Here is a 19,412-nt window from a genome sequence, read left to right on the forward strand (position 1 = left end):
GTTTGACTGCGCCGAATTCGGGGGGAAATTACCTGCATTTGCATTCGTTAGACCAAAGAAATTTCGCAATCAATAAAGCTACCATAAGGGAATTTCAGTGATCAAAACACGATGAAAAGGGGAAAGGATGACTGAAGTGGGCTATCGTGTTTCCAGCTAGATCAAATTAAGTGGGAAAATACAGATAGGCGTTATCCTGTTCGAGAACACGTAATTGTATTTTGTAGTTTTTTTTGTTTTGTTTTTTTTTATACGTAAAGCTCTTATTTGTGGAATACTTGATGCGGCCCAGACACACCCTGACTCAATCTCGAGCAGCTATGGAGAACTGAAAGTGCCAAAATTAAATAAATAAATAATTTCATCATGAAATCCATCCATCCATCATCTATACCGCTTCTCCTCACTAGGGTCGCGGGGGTGCTGGAGCCTATCCCAGCTATCTTCGGGCAGTAGGCGGGGGACACCCTGAACTGGTTGCCAGCCAATCGCAGGGCACACAGAGACGAACAACCATCCGCGCTCACACTCATACCTAGGGGCAATTTAGAGTGTTCAATCGGCCTACAATGCATGTTTTTGGAATGTGGGAGGAAACCGAAGTACCCGGAGGAAACCCACACAAGCACGGGGAGAACATGCAAACTCCACACAGGATGGCCGGAGCCGGGATTGAACCCACGCCCGGTGCTGTCTCTCACTGTGAGGCCATCGTGCTAACCAGTCGGCCACCGTGCCGCCCAATTTCACCATGAAATGTTTCATTAAAATTGTTATTCTTTAATTAAATGTTTCATTTATTCATTAAATATGGAATCACATTAATCAGATAAATAACTAAATGCACCATTACATAATTAAGTAAAAGTGCCATAAATTAAATGTTTCATTTATATGTGCACCACCTCAATTATATGTGAAAATATACAAGTATTTCTGTATTTAATTATTTCATGGTGCCGCGTTGCAGTGTATGTATGTACAGTAATACCCCGGTTATCGCGGTTAATGGGGACCGAGACCACCCGCGAAAACTGAAAATCCGCGAAGTAGCGGCCCCCCTTCAAAAATGCTTAAAAAAACCTATACAGGTATACAGTATACCCCCCTGTATACAGTACACCATATAGAATACGGGTAGAGAGAGAGAGAGTGAAATTCATGTTATAACAAAAAAACCAAATTATTATTAAAACTTATTATTTTTCTATTCCCCAGCCATTATTTTTTTTTTTCAATTACTTCTTTTTATATTTATTTAATTACTTCGACTTTTACATACCTGTCAACTTATACGGTTTCCCCGTATTTTATACGTTTTTTGACAATTTCTAATCACATACGGCGTATAACGACTTTTATACGGGAAACCACAAAAAAGTTAAACAAAAAAAAATCCCAATGACGTTTCAGTCCAGACCGATATCGACTCGCCATTCGGTAATGATTTCTGGCGCGTGAGGCTGGTGCGGAGGGGACGGTTTCGCCCGCTGACGAGCGGGCGGGCCGGCCCGTTACGCCCGCCGCGCGCCGGGGCTCGCCACGACCCGGAGCCGCATCCGTGGCGGTAGGTTCAGGCATGCAAGGAGTAGGTACCGTGCGGTAGTGTGGCCCGCGGGGACGGCTGTAACGGGGCCGAGGAGTGGGGATTGCGGGGGCTGCACGCGGGGCAAGCCGCGCGCAGTTATCCGATTCCTTTTCCCTCGGCCCAACCTCGTCCGTCCCCGGTCTTGATCGCCCCGTCCCCGCCGCCTCGTCCCGCCCCGCTCCTGCTTGTTACGTTCCCGCCGTCTCGGGTACTTGTCTAAACCCCACTAGTCTGGCCGGGCCACGGCTGGGGCTCGACCGCCCTGCGCTACTCCCCCTCCCTCAGCCCCGCAGCCGTCGGTGTCAGCGGGGCCTGGCCGCCCTCGGAACCAAAAACCAAGTCGCCGGGTACCCAACTCTTGCCCCAGACTTCTCAGGATCAAAGGTCAATTCCCAAAGAATTTTGGCCTAAAATCTTTGAGCTGAAAACTTGATTTGGCCAAGAGCGTTTCCCCCTCATCCGACAGCTCTACCAAGTGCTCCTGTGCCTGCCTCATAGCAATGCTGACAGTGAGCGTGTGTTCAGCAACGTCAGAAAGATTCACACCGAATATAGAAAGACAATGGGCACTGACACTCTTACAGCTCTACTCCAGGTGAAGTTAAACTGTGATGACCTATGCTTCAAAGTTAAACCATCTCGGGAGCACATTATGTCAGCAAAATCATGCACATCGGAATATAATAAAAAACAATAAACGTTAACACTGACTATGAAAATAAAGGTGAAATTGTTTATTTGAATACATGCTGGGCCTGGAAGTACAATGCAAGAATGTTATGCATACTGCCTTTATTATTTTCCATTACATTGTCTTTCTTGCTAAATACTTAATAGTGATAATAAAATATAATTAAAAAACGCCGCGATTGTGTTTATAAGGTTTTTTATCCATTTATAAGGGGAACTACACTGGTTTATAAGGGGAGTCACTGTCCGAGGTTGACAGGTATGCTTTTACCTGCTGGTACGCCGTCCGGTGTGCCCTGTGAAATGAAAGGTGGCATTCTTCATTTATTTATTTATTCATTTATTCATTCATAACTGACAGCCTCGCGCTCCGCTCGTGCCCGGGCGGAAGAGGTCCTCCTCTTCGGCTTAATTGTCACGCACGCCGGACCTGCTCCCCCGAAGCGTGTCTCCGTTCGGTTGAACTCGGTTTCATTTCGCCCCGCTCGTGCCCCGGGCGGAAGGTGCTCCTCTTCGGCTTAACTGCCACGACGCCGGCCGGCCTCCTCCGGAGCTCTCGTACGGTCCCGAACGGAGCAAAATGTCGCCCCGCTCGTGCCCGGGCAGAAGGTGCTCCTCTTCGGCTTAACTGCCACGCACGCCGGCCGGAGCTCTGGCACGGTCCGAACCGCGCGAAACGTCGTCCCCGCTCATGCCCGGGGGAACGTGCTCTTCTTCGTCCACTCTCCTCTTCGCCCACGCTCTTCTTCGGCGCACGCCGGCCGTCTAACCGCTCCAGCGCCCCGTCGTGCCGCTCGGCGAAACTACAATGCCCCCACGGAGCGGAGCGAATGGAGAGCCTCGATCGTGCCCGGGCAAAAAAGTTTTTAATTTTTGAATATTTTTTAGACCCGCGAAGCACTGAACCCGCGAAAGGTGAACCGCGAAGTAGCGAGGTATTACTGTATACATACATATATTAATTACTGACATTGCTGTATATAATTGCATTTTTAATTAATACATGGAACATCTAATGAATGACACTTTTATTTAATTATTTAATGGTGCCTTTATTTATTAATCAGAATTATTTAATTTAATATTTTATGAATGAATGAAACAATGAAATTAATTCATGACAATTGTAATTAAACATTTCATGGTGTATTTATTTAATTTGGTCACTTTCACTCGTCCATAAGCGCTCCCCACCGAAATTGGGTGTGAAATTGAGACTCGCGGCGCTCCTCCCATAAACATACATAACCACTAGGGGGAGCATCAGCTGTTTGAGGACGTGCAGCACCACTGCAAGTCGCCATCCCTTCCATTCACCTGTATTTGAGGTAACTGTGTTTGGCTCAAGTACATTAATTATAACTCGTGGTTACGATACTACACACGTGGGTGATTTCATAATCGATACTTTGATAGCGTGAATTATAAAAATACGTTCAAATGCTTTAAAAATAGAGTTGTGAAAAAAAACAGCATGAATACTCTTCTGTTTTTCTTGCTATCACATTGCTGTAGTGTGGAATTGATTGAACCATAAGTCGAAGCTTCAAAAACAAACGTTGCAGTTAAGGTTAAAATTAAAATATAGAAGCTTCTATTCCAGAGGAGTCATTAGTGCCTCACCAGTCACGAAACCTTACGGCGCGTCACTCCATGTACGCGTGTTGCTGCATGTAGTCGACGTTGTCACGTTTCATTCGTGGTGTTCGGTTCACTTGTTCAGCCGCTAGATGGCAGCGCAGCTTGACGCACAGTTAGATACAGTGTACAGCGGCTGTCGATGGTTACAAAAAAATCAAACTGTCAATTGGAATACAATTATGTGTTCTCTACCAGGAGACCACCTGTATGTATCTTCCCACTTCAATTTGATCAATCTGGAAATATGATCACCCACTTCACTTATTCCTCTCCCTTTTTTATTGTGTTCGATCACTGAAATTCATTATAGTCGCTTCATTGATTGTAAAACTTCTTTGGCCAAACAAATGCAAAAGCAGGTAATTTCCCCCCAATTTCGGCAGAGTCAAACGCTTACTTTACGTGTTAAATTGTAGCAAATGGTGTGCTGAAAACCACACCGACGGATACTACCACTTTTATGCAAAACCTAGTTTAAATTACAGCAAATCAAAAACACAAAATTATGCATTCTTCATGCCTTTCAATGAAAACAACATCGCGCTGCCTTCAGTCAATGTGTGCGCGCTCCCGCGTCAGGGGATACAGATTTTTGGGAGGGTAAGTACTTTGGCACAACACCGGCATCCATGTTCCCAACATCGCCACTGTACAAGTCTAGGAAGTGTACTTCTTTTCCCTCGTAAAATAACATTGCGTTATATTGCAATTAGTATTGCATTATAATGCAATAGTATTGCGTTTTTTTTTTTTTGCCTTAACTATTGCAATATATTGCAAAGTAATGCATTAAAACGCAATCTGCCACTTACGCAGTCGGAAAGTTACCAGGGGGGACTGATTCTGGCAGCACCTGCCACAATAAGTACCACCCTCTAATCACAAAAATATTAACCCTTGATATTAACTGATATTTTAACCCAAATCTGGTCTGTGTCATGGTCAACTTCCCCGCAAAAATGACATATATTGGATAGGGGGGGTACTTATTGTGGCAGGTGCTGTCAGAATCAGTCCCCCCTGGTAACTTTCCTACTGCGTAAGTGGTCAGTGAATGCACCTCGAGTCCGACGCAGAACGCGAGTGACTTTATTTTTTTATTCTTTTGCTACTCTTGACGCGGCTATCAGTGGTTATAAAAAAAAAAAAAAAATCAGTCAATTGGAATACAATTACGTGTTTTCTAACAGGATACCACCTATCTGTATTTTGCCACTTAATTTGATCTCGCTGGAATCACTCATCCTCTCCCCTTTCCATCGTGTTTTGATCACTGAAATTCCCTTATGGTAGCTTCATTGATTGCAAAATTTCTTTGGTCTAACTAATGCAAATGCAGGGAATTTCCCCCCGATTTCGGCGCAGTCAAACGCTTACTTTACGTGTTAAATTGTAGCGAATGGTGTGCTGAAAACCACACCGCCGAAGACTACCACTTTTATGGAAACCCTAGTTTAAATTACTGCAAATCAAAAACACTAAATCATACATTCTTCGTGCCTTTCAATGAAAACAAACGTAGTAACATCGCGCCGCCTTCAGTCAATGCGTGCGCGCTCCCGCGACAGGGGATACAGATTTTGGCAGGGGGTAAGTACTTAGGCACGACACCAGCGATGTGGCTGGGGTGGGGAAGTCACATGACGTCCGCTCACATCTTTAAGTCGCCAGCTCTTATCACGAGCTCATGTAATTAGAGCACCTGCTCGTGTTGAACACACAGATTCCATTGGAGATGTGAGTGTGTCACATTTGAAGTAAACAAGAGGAGCCTCATTGCGTGGTGGCCAATGGAGTCGGCCGTGTTGACGCCCACTTTTTAAAAAATACCTTTTCTCCAATGCCATCTTCAGTTTGCAGGTTGAACCCAAAGCTGCTTGAATACAATCTTAAAAGTACTCTGGGCAATATTTTATTGTTTTAAATATTTTAATCTTTCTACATTTCTCTTTGTACTGGCCTCACAAAACCTTTCTGCTAACCAGTTAGTTAAACACCTCCACACAATCAGTCACTGACGCCAGGATGGGTTTAGACCTTCTCTTTATATGGCAGGTGTGAAACTGTAACAAATACATCACAACAATAAATAAAATGGCGGCACAGTCGGCAATGCAAATAGTTCACATCCTAATTTGCGATTTACAAACTCTACTAATTAGCATCAATCAATGGTTAAATATTTGGAAAACACTTATAGGGAATGCCGTTTTATGACCTGCGTGAAGTTGGCCCCCCATTTGTTGCAAAAATAGGTGGAAATAGTTTGTTTCGTTTGTGCTGCGTTTGTGCCCGTTTGTGCTGTTAAAATTTTCGTTTGTGCTGCTCCGGTTCGAAAGATATTACACGTTTTAATTTCGAGTGGTGACGTCACCCAGCCCCCCATTTTCATCCGATTGACTTGGGAATGGTGCCGTTCGTTTGTGCTACGTTTGTGCCCGTTTGTGCTGTTAAAATTTTCGTTTGTGCTGCTCCGGTTCGAAAGATATTACACGTTTTAATTTCGAGTGGTGACGTCACCCAGCCCCCCATTTTCATCCGATTGACTTGGGAATGGTGCCATTCGTTTGTGCTACGTTTGTGCCCGTTTGTGCTGTTAAAATTTTCGTTTGTGCTGCTCCGGTTCGAAAGATATTACACGTTTTAATTCACGCGGTGACGTCACAAACAGGAACGCGCCAGCGTCAGTTTGTTTTGTTTTGCTGTCGAACAAGGAGCTCGGTATCGCGCTACCGCGTTCAGTCAATCACTTGAATCACTCGTATTTGTTATTAATTCCAGGTTATAAACTAGTTCCTGGAATGAACCGATGTTTTGTATGTTTTTGCGCATTTTACATTCTTCATGATCCTGGAAAGCAACTGTTGCCGGACGAACTTCAGGTAAACAGGTCACACTCACTGTTGTAGCTTTTTTGCTAGCATACAGTAATCTTAAAACCTTCCTGTTTTCACTGCTGTAAATTACTTTAAATTCGGTCTTATTTCTTTTAATAGTGTTGTTCTACTGCTCATTCATTTATTTCATCAGTAGTCATTAAAGCTATGTGATTATTTCTTAAAATTATAGTAGACGTGAGGCTGAAACATATCCGTTGAACTTTTTGAAATAAAAACAACTTAAAGACACCCCTCGATGAAGCATTCCCTCATTTGAGAACAACTGAATTAATATAAAAACAGTCCGTGTGTAATTGATGAGAGCCTGCAGAGAAACCTTGGGTGAAACGATAGCTTTATGTGTAAAGAAAACAGCAACAAACAAAACCCCAAACTATTTACATTTCAACAATTAAGCAATCACTGCTTTGTGAAGCTCTTTGTCTTTTCTGATGCTGCTTTCACTCTACTTTCCAGGTCATTGTGCATCTCCCAGTCAAAAGCAGCCCTCCTGCAATATGCCACATAATGTCCTAGAGAATCCTCTTCGAGATGATATGACTGCTCTAAAAGTAAACTGTCAGCATCAGACTTCTGGGAATTTCCAGCAGGGCAACTTCTGTTCAACTCATACCTAGGTCGGTGTCAATCCACTAAGCCTCTCCATTTCTCAACTTCAGTAGTATGAATACTGTAGCAACATCAGACTCATCACAGAGGTCAACATAATTTTTTAATATATTTTTTCCTCAGTATGAGAAGTAGTAGAGGCATCGTCAGGTCTTAAGACATGACCTACATCAGCTTTTTTTGTTTTGCAGCAGAAATCCACGTTTCCCTCAATGAAGGCAAGATGACGAGCAACAAACCGGTCAACACGAATGGGAAGGCTTTCATGCTTGAAAAGCCCATTTTTTATGTTTTTGAACTCTGCTTCAACAGCTGCCGAACTTGCAGTGATGCTGGTACTCCGGAAGAGAGGGACCATTACTCCTGTCCAGAGTGGTAAGTAACTTCCCTGTCTTATGATGTGGGTAATAATCTCAGGGAGGAAGTGGATGTTATCCCTGCCCCCCTCAGCCATGGCAAGTGACCTGATCTCCTCACATATTTCTGTCAACCACTGTCAAGCGTTAGTCTGGATCTGCTGCTGATGCTCCTCGACGGGTTCCTGTGCCTGAACCTCTGTGTCTGGCATGCTGATACAGTCTTCTTGTGCTATTTGTGTTTTCAGGTATTTCTTGCACTTTTCTGATGGGAGAGGGGTTCCAGAACTGTCATTACCTTCAGATTCATTAAGTGCCACAATAGTGATGGCACATAGAAGTTATTTTGCATGTTCCACACATTGTGACTTAAGTAGTTGTGCTAAATCTCAGAAAAAATCTTTTTACACAATGTCTTTTATTTTTCAGGCGGTCCCACTGGGAGATCATATTGTTGCAGTGTGCAACGTCTACCCTGACAAAACATGGCAGGTTTTCATGCTTAAAGCACTCATTGATGTAGGTCTTCAAATCGGGGTGAGCGGTAAAAGCTTTGGCCAGAGATCCAAGAATGGCAAGAGAAAAAGCACTCACTGCTTCTATTGGGGACGGACGGGGCACCTGCATGAATCAATTTTTTTCAGCCACTGTGTGATAGCACATACGCCATGCTTTTCTGACATCTGTACCAATGTCTTGTACACATAGTTGTTTGACTCCAGTAGTGACAGAAAAATGTGTCCAGTCCAATGTCTTTAATGCTACCACTGCGAGGTGCACTGTACATAAATACATAGATGTCCTCATTTGTGACGCAAACTTACATCTTTCTCTGCAGTGATGCACATTTCAGCAACCTTACACGCGCAAGGTCGACGATTGTGTCCATTTGGACAAGCGGCTGGATGAATTCTAAATGACCTAAAATAATTTATTGAAAAACAGTAGCAACACAATACAAGTTCTTAAGGCCCAAAACAGCACAATCGACAGACTAGTTCAACCAAAAAGCGGATGTTTTTACAGCAAAAATTAAAGTTAGAAAAGTTGTGGGGACTTGCTGGCTTATGCCACTAGAAATTGAAACAGGCATTATCAATAAAACTGAATTGTTATTCGCATTCCTGTCTTTATAGACTCATTACTAGTGGTCATGTCTGTCGAAGTAATTTTAATTGAAAAAAAAAAAAAATCAGGCTTTGCTTTTTAATTGTATGCGGTTCAACAGAAAGAAGAAAACCAACTCATGAAACAGGCGTCGACAAAGATGATGGTGCCCTTCCTTATTTTAATACTATATTTTGTTGCAAAACATGCTGGCAATCAGGACAAATTTTGGTAACTTTCACTGGACTTCTGCACCTGTCAGCAGGAAAACATCCCGATTTGAAGAGCTACATTAATGAGTGCTTTAAAGTCTTGCTTGGGAGTCAGCATGCAAACCTGCCGCCATGCTTTGTCAGGGTAGATGTTGCACACTGCATCAAAATGATCTGCCAGTGGGATTGCCTGAAAAATAAAAGACATCGTGTCAAAGATTTTTATGTGAGATCATGAGCACAACTACTCAAGTCACAATGTGTGGAACATTCAACAGAACTTCTATGTGCCATCACTATTGTGGCACTGAGTGAGTCTGAAGGTAATGACAGTTCTGGAACCCCTCTCCCATCAGAAAAGTGCAAGAAATACCTGACAACACAAATAGCACAAGAAGAATGAATCGGCATGCTCGATGAAGAGGTTCAGGCACAGGAACCCGTTGAGGAGCATCAACAGATCCACACTAATGCTCGACAGTGGGTGACTGAATTATGCGAAGAGATCAGGTCACTTGCCATGGCTGAGGGAGACAGGGATAACATCCACTTCCTCCCTGAGATTATTACCCACATCATAAGACAGGGAAGTTACTTACCACTCTGGTCAGGCGTAGTGGTCCCTCTCTTCCGAAGTACCAGCATCACTGCAAGTTTGGCAGCTGTTGAAGCAGAGTTCAACAACCTAAAAAAGGGCTTTTCAAGCATGAAAGTCTTCTCATTCATGTTGACCGTTTCGTTGCTCGTCATCATGCCTTCATTGAGGGAAACGTGGATTTCTGCTGCAAAACAAAAAAGCTGATGTAGGTCATGTCTTAAGACCTGACGATGCCTCTACTACTTCTCATACTGAGGAAAAAATATATTAAAAAATTATGTTGACCTCTGTGATGAGTCTGATGTTGCTACAGTATTCATACTACTGAAGTTGAGAAATGGAGAGGCTTAGTGGATTGACACCGACCTAGGTATGAGTTGAACAGAAGTTGCCCTGCTGGAAATTCCCAGAAGTCTGATGCTGACAGTTTACTTTTAGAGCAGTCATATCATCTCGAAGAGGATTCTCTAGGACATTATGTGGCATATTGCAGGAGGGCTGCTTTTGACTGGGAGATGCACAATGACCTGGAAAGTAGAGTGAAAGCAGCATCAGAAAAGACAAAGAGCTTCACAAAGCAGTGATTGCTTAATTGTTGAAATGTAAATAGTTTGGGGTTTTGTTTGTTGCTGTTTTCTTTACACATAAAGCTATCGTTTCACCCAAGGTTTCTCTGCAGGCTCTCATCAATTACACACGGACTGTTTTTATATTAATTCAGTTGTTCTCAAATGAGGGAATGCTTCATCGAGGGGTGTCTTTAAGTTGTTTTTATTTCAAAAAGTTCAACGGATATGTTTCAGCCTCACGTCTACTATAATTTTAAGAAATAATCACATAGCTTTAATGACTACTGATGAAATAAATGAATGAGCAGTAGAACAACACTATTAAAAGAAATAAGACCGAATTTAAAGTAATTTACAGCAGTGAAAACAGGAAGGTTTTAAGATTACTGTATGCTAGCAAAAAAGCTACAACAGTGAGTGTGACCTGTTTACCTGAAGTTCGTCCGGCAACAGTTGCTTTCCAGGATCATGAAGAATGTAAAATGCGCAAAAACATACAAAACATCGGTTCATTCCAGGAACTAGTTTATAACCTGGAATTAATAACAAATACGAGTGATTCAAGTGATTGACTGAACGCGGTAGCGCGATACCGAGCTCCTTGTTCGACAGCAAAACAAAACAAACTGACGCTGGCGCGTTCCTGTTTGTGACGTCACCGCGTGAATTAAAACGTGTAATATCTTTCGAACCGGAGCAGCACAAACGAAAATTTTAACAGCACAAACGGGCACAAACGTAGCACAAACGAATGGCACCATTCCCAAGTCAATCGGATGAAAATGGGGGGCTGGGTGACGTCACCACTCGAAATTAAAACGTGTAATATCTTTCGAACCGGAGCAGCACAAACGAAAATTTTAACAGCACAAACGGGCACAAACGTAGCACAAACGAACGGCACCATTCCCAAGTCAATCGGATGAAAATGGGGGGCTGGGTGACGTCACCACTCGAAATTAAAACGTGTAATATCTCTGGAACGGAAGCAGCACAAACGAAAATTTTAACAGCACAAACGGGCACAAACGTAGCACAAACGAATGGCACCATTCCCAAGTCAATCGGATGAAAATGGGGGGCTGGGTGACGTCACCACTCGAAATTAAAACGTGTAATATCTTTCGAACCGGAGCAGCACAAACGAAAATTTTAACAGCACAAACGGGCACAAACGTAGCACAAACGAACGGCACCATTCCCAAGTCAATCGGATGAAAATGGGGGGCTGGGTGACGTCACCACTCGAAATTAAAACGTGTAATATCTCTGGAACGGAAGCAGCACAAACGAAAATTTTAACAGCACAAACGGGCACAAACGTAGCACAAACGAACGGCACCATTCCCAAGTCAATCGGATGAAAATGGGGGGCTGGGTGACGTCACCACTCGAAATTAAAACGTGTAATATCTCTGGAACGGAAGCAGCACAAACGAAAATTTTAACAGCACAAACGGGCACAAACGTAGCACAAACGAACGGCACCATTCCCAAATCAATCGGATGAAAATGGGGGGCTGGGTGACGTCACCACTCGAAATTAAAACGTGTAATATCTCTGGAACGGAAGCAGCACAAACGAAAATTTTAACAGCACAAACGGGCACAAACGTAGCACAAACGAATGGCACCATTCCCAAGTCAATCGGATGAAAATGGGGGGCTGGGTGACGTCACACTCGAAATAAAACAAAGTGTAATATCTTTCGAACCGAAGCAGCACAAACGAAAATTTTAACAGCACAAACGGGCACAAACGCAGCACAAACGAAACAAACTATTTCCACCTATTTTTGCAACAAATGGGGGGCCAACTTCACGCAGGTCGTTTTATGGACTTAAGCATCAGACACAACCTAACTGCTACTTGGCTTTGTGTACAATAGAATTTGGTGTGAGCAGGAAGCGCTTGTTCTCGCGCTGACTTTTGACACTCTCTTAAAGGGACAGCGCACCACTAAACTGGGGCTTAAAGGGGAATGGCATCCAACAGTCTCTTGACTATAAACAATAGAAAATATAATAACGGCCAAAACACTCTTCCTTAAGCTGTATAAAATTGCACAAATGTAAATGACAAAGGCGAATGAAGGAGTGTGTTCCTATGAAATGATCCAAATCACGCCTGGATTGGTGCATTGTCTTGCTCCAAATACAGCGGGATGAGAGTCTGCATAGTAAGAGGGGCTGATGTTATGTAAATGTCATGGGGATTCACTGGTGAAGTCAAACACCATTCAAACATTTGTTCAACCTTAAAAAAAAAAAAAAAAAAAAGGAAAAAAAAAACCTTCAGTTCCCAATGGCATACCGCTGGAGGAAAGCACCAGGGGAATAAAAAATAAAAAAGATAACCTAAAAGTCCGCCACGACCCTGCAAATTATTAAATAATCCCTTCAGGGTCCTTTTGGATGTGTTTAATGAAAAGAGGTGGAATTTGCCAGCTGAAATTAATTTTTAAATTATTTTAACGCCTACTCTGTTGTAAACCGGAGTAGCCAGAGAAAACTCACGCAGGTACACGGAGAACATGCAAACTCCATAGAGGAAGGTCAGAGCCGGAATCGAACCCCGCACCTCTGAACGTTGAGGCGGACGTGCTAACCAGTCGTCCACCATGCCGCCCCCAATCAATAATAATAATAATAATAATTAATAATAATAATAACAATAATAATATTGGGCGGCACGGTGACCGACTGATTAGCACAATGGCCTCACAGTGAGAAACAGCATCGGGCGTGGGTTCAATCCCGGCTCCGGCCATCCTGTGTGGAGTTTGCATGTTCTCCCCGTGCCTGCGTGGGTTTCCTCCGGGTACTCCGGTTTCCTCCCACATTCCAAAAACATGCATGGCAGGCCGATTGAACACTCTAAATTGCCCCTAGATATGAGTGTGAGCGCGGATGGTTGTTCGTCTCTGTGTGCCCTGCGATTGGCTGACAACCAGTTCAGGGTGTCCCCCGCCTACTGCCCAAAGATAGCTGAGCTAGGCTCCAGCACCCCCCGCCACCCCAGTGAGGAGAAGCGGTACAGAAGATGGATGGATGATAATAATAATAATAATAATAATAATAATAATAATAATAATAATAATAATAATAATCATCATCATCATCCATCCATTATCTGTACCGCTTCTCCTCACAAGCGTCGCGGGGGGTGCTGGAGCCTATCCCTGCTATCTTCGGTCAGTAGGCGGGGTACACCCTGAACTGGTTGCCAGCCAATCGCAGGGCACCCAAAGAGTGTCCAATCAAGCTGCCATGCATGTTTTTGGAATGTGCGAGGAAACCGGAGTACCCGAAGTATACCCACGCAGGCTCAGGGAGAACATGCAAACTCCACACAGGAAGGCCGGAGGTGAAATCAAACCAATAATAATAATACTTAACAAAAATACTACTAGTACAACTACTACTACTAATTTTCAGAATCAGAACGCCCTTTATTGTCATTGTACTCAGTGTGCAATGAGATTAGAGATAATAATAATAATAATAATTATAATAAAGGAAATAATAATTGGAACTACTTAATTTTTCCATTTGTCCACCAAGGGCACTACTTAAATCCAATTTAAAGAATGCAGCAACATGATTCACTTTTTATTGTCTTTACTGACAATCAAGAATTAATAAACCATTTTCATGTCACATTATTTTTTAGGTTTGTCCACTAGAGGGTGCTATGTTCCTCCCATACAAAACATGCAGAAACTTCACATATTTTCTTAAAATCCCACAGCAAAAAGATATGGATATATAAAAATCAATCTTATTGTTAATCATTAAGTAATTTCAGGAAATACTGTAAAATTTGTACTCTTTAGCTTTTAGCTTTGTCCAGTTGTGCTCTCTATTTTCCCCCAATCAAAGCATGCAGTTTTCTGACCCTAGAAAAAGATCCATCCATCCATTATATTATTATTATTGTCATAAGGGTGAAAATGGAAAATATTCATAGGCAAATAAATGTTGTTGTCAATCATTGATATCGGAATCTAATAATACAAAGAAGCAAATGCCCCTGGAAATGTATTTTTTGTTTTTTTATTATTGTTTATCTTGAAATGTAGTGTCTCTGATGGTGTAGTGGTACACTCGCCTGACTTGTGTGCAGGCAGCATGGAATCGGTTTCCTCTCAGTAACGGTGTCTGTGTGTGTCCTGCGACTGGCTGGTGACCAGTTCAGGGTGTGGTGCGCCTTTTGCCCAAAATTCAGCTGGGATAGGCTCCAAGTAGTGTGGATGATGATGATGAGCTTTAAATGTATTTTTTAACCACCAAAATGTATGTAAAATATCATTTGGTTTTTGCTACATTAGCCTAGTGCTATTTTCTTTCTCAATAACTCATAAATACAAATATACTGGAAATAGTTTTTAACAGCAGTTTTTGAGAAGGTGCTGTTTTTGTGGTTGCAGACAAATGAGGGAGGATAATACATATTTAAAATGTACATTATGTACTTATTTTTTTATTATTAAGTCACTTCCCAGTACAAACAATGTAAAACTTCTCAATGTAAAAAAAATGCACTGCCCCAGTTTCCCTTTGAAGACAATAGCACCATGATGACATCACGACAACACACAAAAGCATAACAACGTGGCTAAAGCTAATAAACAACAGCAATGAGGTTTTTGGCAGGTGAATTTAAGAGAAATGTGACCAGTCAAGTAAGTGTTTTTGTACTTTTGTTTCGCGGGGACCTTTCCAAAAAAGCAGCAGCATGAGTCGGCGACAATAAGCAATCATCCGTTCTTCTTGAGTGTTTGTCCTCAGTGGGGTGGCAAGTGAGCTGGAGCCTATCCCAGCTGATTTTAAGCAAGAGGCAGGGTACACCCTGGACTGGTCGCCAGCCAATAATAGGACACTCAGAGACAAATAACCAGTCCCATTCATGGACAATTTTGTGTCTTCAATTACCCCATCATGTACGTTTTTGGAATGTGGGACAGATCCATAGAAGACCCCCTCCACTTCGAAAGGCTGGAGCGCAGATTCGAACCCCCAACCTCAGAGCTGCGAAGCAGATGTGCTAAACACTAGTCAGTCCACCGTGCCGCTGAATCAGTAAGCAATAACGTAGAAATACTTGGTATGACTAGGCACCCGCTCAGAGTCTTGGAAGTAGTTTGTATTTCTTTTCCCTGCACGTTTAAAAAAAGTCAGTCAGTTTTGCTCTTTTTTAGTTGTGTCCCATGCCGTCCAGAAGGTTTAACCGCTGAAGCAGACCGGCCCGACCTGGAAGCCGAACTTCTGGCCTGCGTTGCCGAAGTCGCTCACCACTACGTCGACGATGGGCAGTGAGGAGGATTGGGGGGCATCCATTTCCAGCACGGTCCTTTCCTGTCCTGAGCGCGTCTGGGACAGAAAAAAAGCACCAAGGAACAACGTTCGTTATTGGGGTCATCAGCATCCATTGGGATCAAGTGTTCAGAGCCATGGGAAGTGACGAAGAAAGGTAAATAAGAGAGTACTGGTGGGATGGAGGAAAGTGTGACAGACGAGAGTAATGAGATGGGGGACCAACAATATTTTATGAATAAGGCCGGAGAGTCGAGGCTGGAACGACACCTAGGTCGCAGCCGTAGGGCGGGGGACTGACCGGCAAAAAAGGGTCAAGTGCCCAGGTCTGAGGATTGAGCTGATCAAATGACGGCACATACTGGAACAAAACTAGTAGAGGACAAAGTTAGTTGAGGACAGAACTAGGAAAGGACAAAATGACTCTGTATGGTTTTGAGTAGTGATGGGAAAATTAAGCTTCACGGTTCTTCATGAACCTGCTGTTGTATTTTTTGACTCCTCTAGATGGCACTGTCGGTTTAAAGAAATGGATGTAAGAAAAAGCAAGTCAGTGTACGTTCAGCCCAACATTGAACAGAGAGGAACCAATAAATACAACAACTGAAGAACAGATGCTAAAATTTTGTTTGGAAATGTTGAGGATGGACAAGATCGGAACTGAGCTCACAACACAGACAGCATAGATTGCAAAGTTTGGAAATAAACTAGAGAAGCCAGTTAGGTAGGGTTTGAACAAGTGCAGGTAGTGGATAAAACAGGAGGCAGAAGGCGAAGAGGAAGTCTGGGAGACTGATGACTGCAGATGGCTGGAGTCCCAGCAAAAGATACAGAAGACGTGGAGAAATCAAAGGGATGATGTCTGTGGACAAAGAGAAAAGAATAAGAAGCGAACGTGAGCACGTTTCCCGCTCACCTGACAGCCATCGTAGAGGGCGCGGATATAGTGTGCATTTTCATGTGTTAGCTCCTCGCCACTGCTGCCGCGGAAACGCAGCGCAAACTGGTGCCCGCCGGTATCGCCATTCAGCCAGGCGGCAGAGTTGAGGCAATGGTACGTGAACGACTGCCGGGCCGTCACGCTGACCAGCTTGAGAAAGTTCATCTGCACCACGTGCACCGGAACACCGTCCGCGCCCGAGTATGAGAACTGGGAGTTGAAAAAGGGAGGAGCATGTTTTCAGGCAGAATCAGCAGGGGCTCACACTTACTTCCTGATTGAATAATTTGCTGGTCTGTGTGAAATGTACCGATACAGAAGGGAATGTGAAAGTCAAAGTACAAAGTAGGTTGTATGAAAGTCAGGAAGGTGGGAATAGCAGAACATTCGAGGTGTGAGGTTTAACACTTAGCACACCCCTGTTGCGTTCAGAGCGACTGTCACTGATAGTTAAGCATGGCAGAACACAACTGTATTGTGGGTTATTCCTGCAATTGTGTAAATTAGTAACCCGGCATCCTGTAATCAAGTACTGCAATTCAGTGACGTCAACACCTGCGTCTGGTGTAATGATGTAGAAGTTAAACACGGTAAAAATGTCGACATTTTCAGGTCGTGTAAAAACTGTCAACTATCATATCTCTTTCTTATAGATTAACTAGCGAAGCGAGATATTGCTGCTCCTTTACATGACATCCCACAGTATTTATATATTTTTTCCATTTATCCAAGGTTGGGTCACGGGACAAGTAGGACCCAGACTTCCCTGTCTCCAGCCACTTCATCCATTTCTTGCATGGCACACCAAAGCATTGCCAGGCCAGTTGGGAGACGTAGTCTCATCGCAGTGGGATGTGCCCGGAACAGCTCACCAGGGAGATGTCTAGGAGCCATCCACTCAGATGCCTGGCCATCTCATCTCAACTCATCATACTGAGATACCTTTCCCATATGACTGAACTTAGAGCCTGGACACCCTGCAGAGGAAACTCATTTCAGCAGCTTGTATCCGGGATCATGTTCTTTTGGTCTCAACCCAGAGCTCATGTCCATTGGTGAGGGTAGGAGATTTTTCTGCATAGTTCCTTCTTCACGATAATGGACTGATACAAAGTTTGCATCACTGCAGACACTGCACTGATCTGACTGTCAAGCTCCCATGGCTGAACCAGAACCCAAGATACTGGAACTCCACTTGGGGCAGGATCCCTTCCCCCGACCTGGAGCGGGCACTGCGTCCTCTTGCAACTGAGGTCGATGGTGTCAGATTTGAGGATGGTAATTTTCCTCTCAACTGCTTCACATTTCTGACTGCAAACGCTCCAGTAAGTTGGAGATCATGGCTTCATGAATCCAATAGAAAAATGTGAGTTGTAAAAATAACTGGAAAATCATGAGACTGATGAGAAAATGATCTTTACAAGTTTATGTAATATTTTGATTGAATACCTGGAAAAATTCTAGCTTTTCCCAGAAATTACTGCCTGCAGTGAAACTCCGCCTATTCGTGGCTGACTATTTACGAAATGACCCTTTTTGTGCTAAGATACAACAAGATGCCTCCAAAGTTCTGGTATCAAGAAAGTAGTAATTGATGTGAAGGTTTGCTGAAATAACTGTGTGTGTGAAACATCCATAAACATGACGTGTACCTCTTTTCCTTTCCGGAATTTACTGTACCAGGTGCCAGGCTTCTCTCCTTTCCACCCGGCCAGCTTCACCTGATGGTAAACACAAAGTCTAATTACTATTTAAAAAGACATTCCGTTTTTTAAGAAGCCGCTGACAACCTCACCGACTGAAACTTCTTGTCGGGGTAGAGACACGTCTCACCCTGAGCAGTGAAGTTGCAAAAAACCTTGAATGAGTCTCTGTGGCAGCCCTGATTGGGGTCGATCCAATATTCACCTGGAGGCAAACTGAGAGGATTAACCAATTTTCCGCCAAGTTTCATTGTGGTTCAGTTATAGATAAGGATTGTGTTCTCTCAGTGAGACAAGTGGACCGCAAACTCTACCACATTACTTTGTGTTGGACTGGTTTATGCGGACCCTGTATGGGGCCATTATTGTAGCAAAACCATTTACAAATGACTATTTCAATCCACAAATGTGTAAAAAGAATCCGTATCTGGAAACACAGTCACAAATGTGTAACATGAATCTACAAATGCATGATTAAAGTCACAAATATATGACAAAAATCTGCAAATGTGTCCAATGATTTGTATGTGTAAACACATGGTTAAAATGCCTACAGAAATCCATGAGCGCGCAATCTGTAAACACTGGGCCTCTAGATTGGCTGCATGTGACTTTTGGTACAGTCCTGCCATGGACGACTCACAAATGCGTGCGGCGATATGCAAAAGCGTATCTGGAGACTTGTGTGGCTCCGTAGCTACACATTCAGGCCACAAGGGGGTGCTAATATTCTACCAACCCAGTACCACCAATATATACACGAATAACATGGATGCTATCGACCCATGGTCAAGTACCATTTATTTAACATTTTTTAAATTGGAATAAATGCAAGAATAAAGTGGAACTAACTGTATTGTTTGTACATTCCACACTGAACTCACATAGTCAGTACGTCTTTATGTCCTCATTCCTCCATTAACATCCGGTCATAGAACTCAATACCCTAGGCACTACTGCCCTATAGGGGTAGTAACAAGAACATTACATATCGAAATACAAACAAAATGACACAAATAATATAATCACTGAAGCAAAAAAAAAAAGAAAAAACGGATGAAGCTTGCCTACACCAGCTAATTGACACATTAGCAATGCTTCCCTTTTTTTGCATTTAGTAAACATTTTTTTTATTCATTAATTATTTTTTTATTTAGTAAACACTGCACGCCAACTAGACTCC

The 19,412-nt window shown here is 43.1% G+C and overlaps 2 protein-coding genes and 2 long non-coding RNA genes across 8 annotated transcripts in view; 2 read left to right on the forward strand and 2 right to left on the reverse strand.

Annotated features, from left to right (window-relative positions):
- LOC148331757 (uncharacterized) overlaps positions 1 to 18,703 on the forward strand; it is a 26,673-nt gene extending 7,970 nt beyond the window's left edge. Inside the window, exons 8-9 of the mRNA XM_088302268.1 lie at positions 15,238 to 15,743; positions 17,259 to 18,703. Coding sequence (XP_088158394.1) covers positions 15,238 to 15,321 — 84 coding nt within the window. The 3' untranslated portion in view covers positions 15,322 to 15,743; positions 17,259 to 18,703. The remainder of the gene's footprint in view (positions 1 to 15,237; positions 15,744 to 17,258) is intronic.
- LOC148331758 (uncharacterized) lies at positions 6,343 to 7,764 on the forward strand. The gene is made up of 3 exons (XR_015844714.1): positions 6,343 to 6,801; positions 7,276 to 7,436; positions 7,623 to 7,764. It is a non-coding gene; the product is annotated as an uncharacterized LOC148331758 (long non-coding RNA).
- On the reverse strand, positions 9,053 to 11,779 carry LOC148331759 (uncharacterized). 4 transcript variants are annotated; one of them, XR_015844717.1, is made up of 4 exons: positions 10,703 to 11,779; positions 10,068 to 10,228; positions 9,477 to 9,885; positions 9,053 to 9,293 (listed from the first exon to the last, which is right to left on the reverse strand). It is a non-coding gene; the product is annotated as an uncharacterized LOC148331759 (long non-coding RNA). The 4 variants fall into 4 exon arrangements; XR_015844718.1 differs by having other exon boundaries at positions 9,703 to 9,885; positions 10,703 to 11,771; XR_015844715.1 differs by having other exon boundaries at positions 9,053 to 9,885; positions 10,703 to 11,762.
- Positions 14,717 to 19,412, reverse strand: part of LOC148331760 (uncharacterized) — a 59,298-nt gene continuing 54,602 nt past the window's right edge. Inside the window, exons 63-66 of one of the 2 annotated variants that reach the window (XM_088301942.1) lie at positions 18,322 to 18,434; positions 18,179 to 18,247; positions 16,503 to 16,736; positions 14,717 to 15,643 (exon numbers count right to left, since the gene is read on the reverse strand). In XM_088301942.1, coding sequence (XP_088158068.1) covers positions 15,497 to 15,643; positions 16,503 to 16,736; positions 18,179 to 18,247; positions 18,322 to 18,434 — 563 coding nt within the window. In that variant the 3' untranslated portion in view covers positions 14,717 to 15,496. Of the gene's footprint in view, positions 15,644 to 16,502; positions 16,737 to 18,178; positions 18,248 to 18,321; positions 18,435 to 19,412 lie in introns of those variants that run through there. The other variant, XR_015844595.1, reaches the window with a different exon arrangement.

The sequence above is a fragment of the Idiotropiscis lumnitzeri genome, chromosome 8 (genome assembly GCF_059441095.1).
Source record: "Idiotropiscis lumnitzeri isolate Australia: NSW breed Sydney's pygmy pipehorse chromosome 8, RoL_Ilum_1.0, whole genome shotgun sequence".
NCBI lineage: Eukaryota > Metazoa > Chordata > Actinopteri > Syngnathiformes > Syngnathidae > Idiotropiscis > Idiotropiscis lumnitzeri.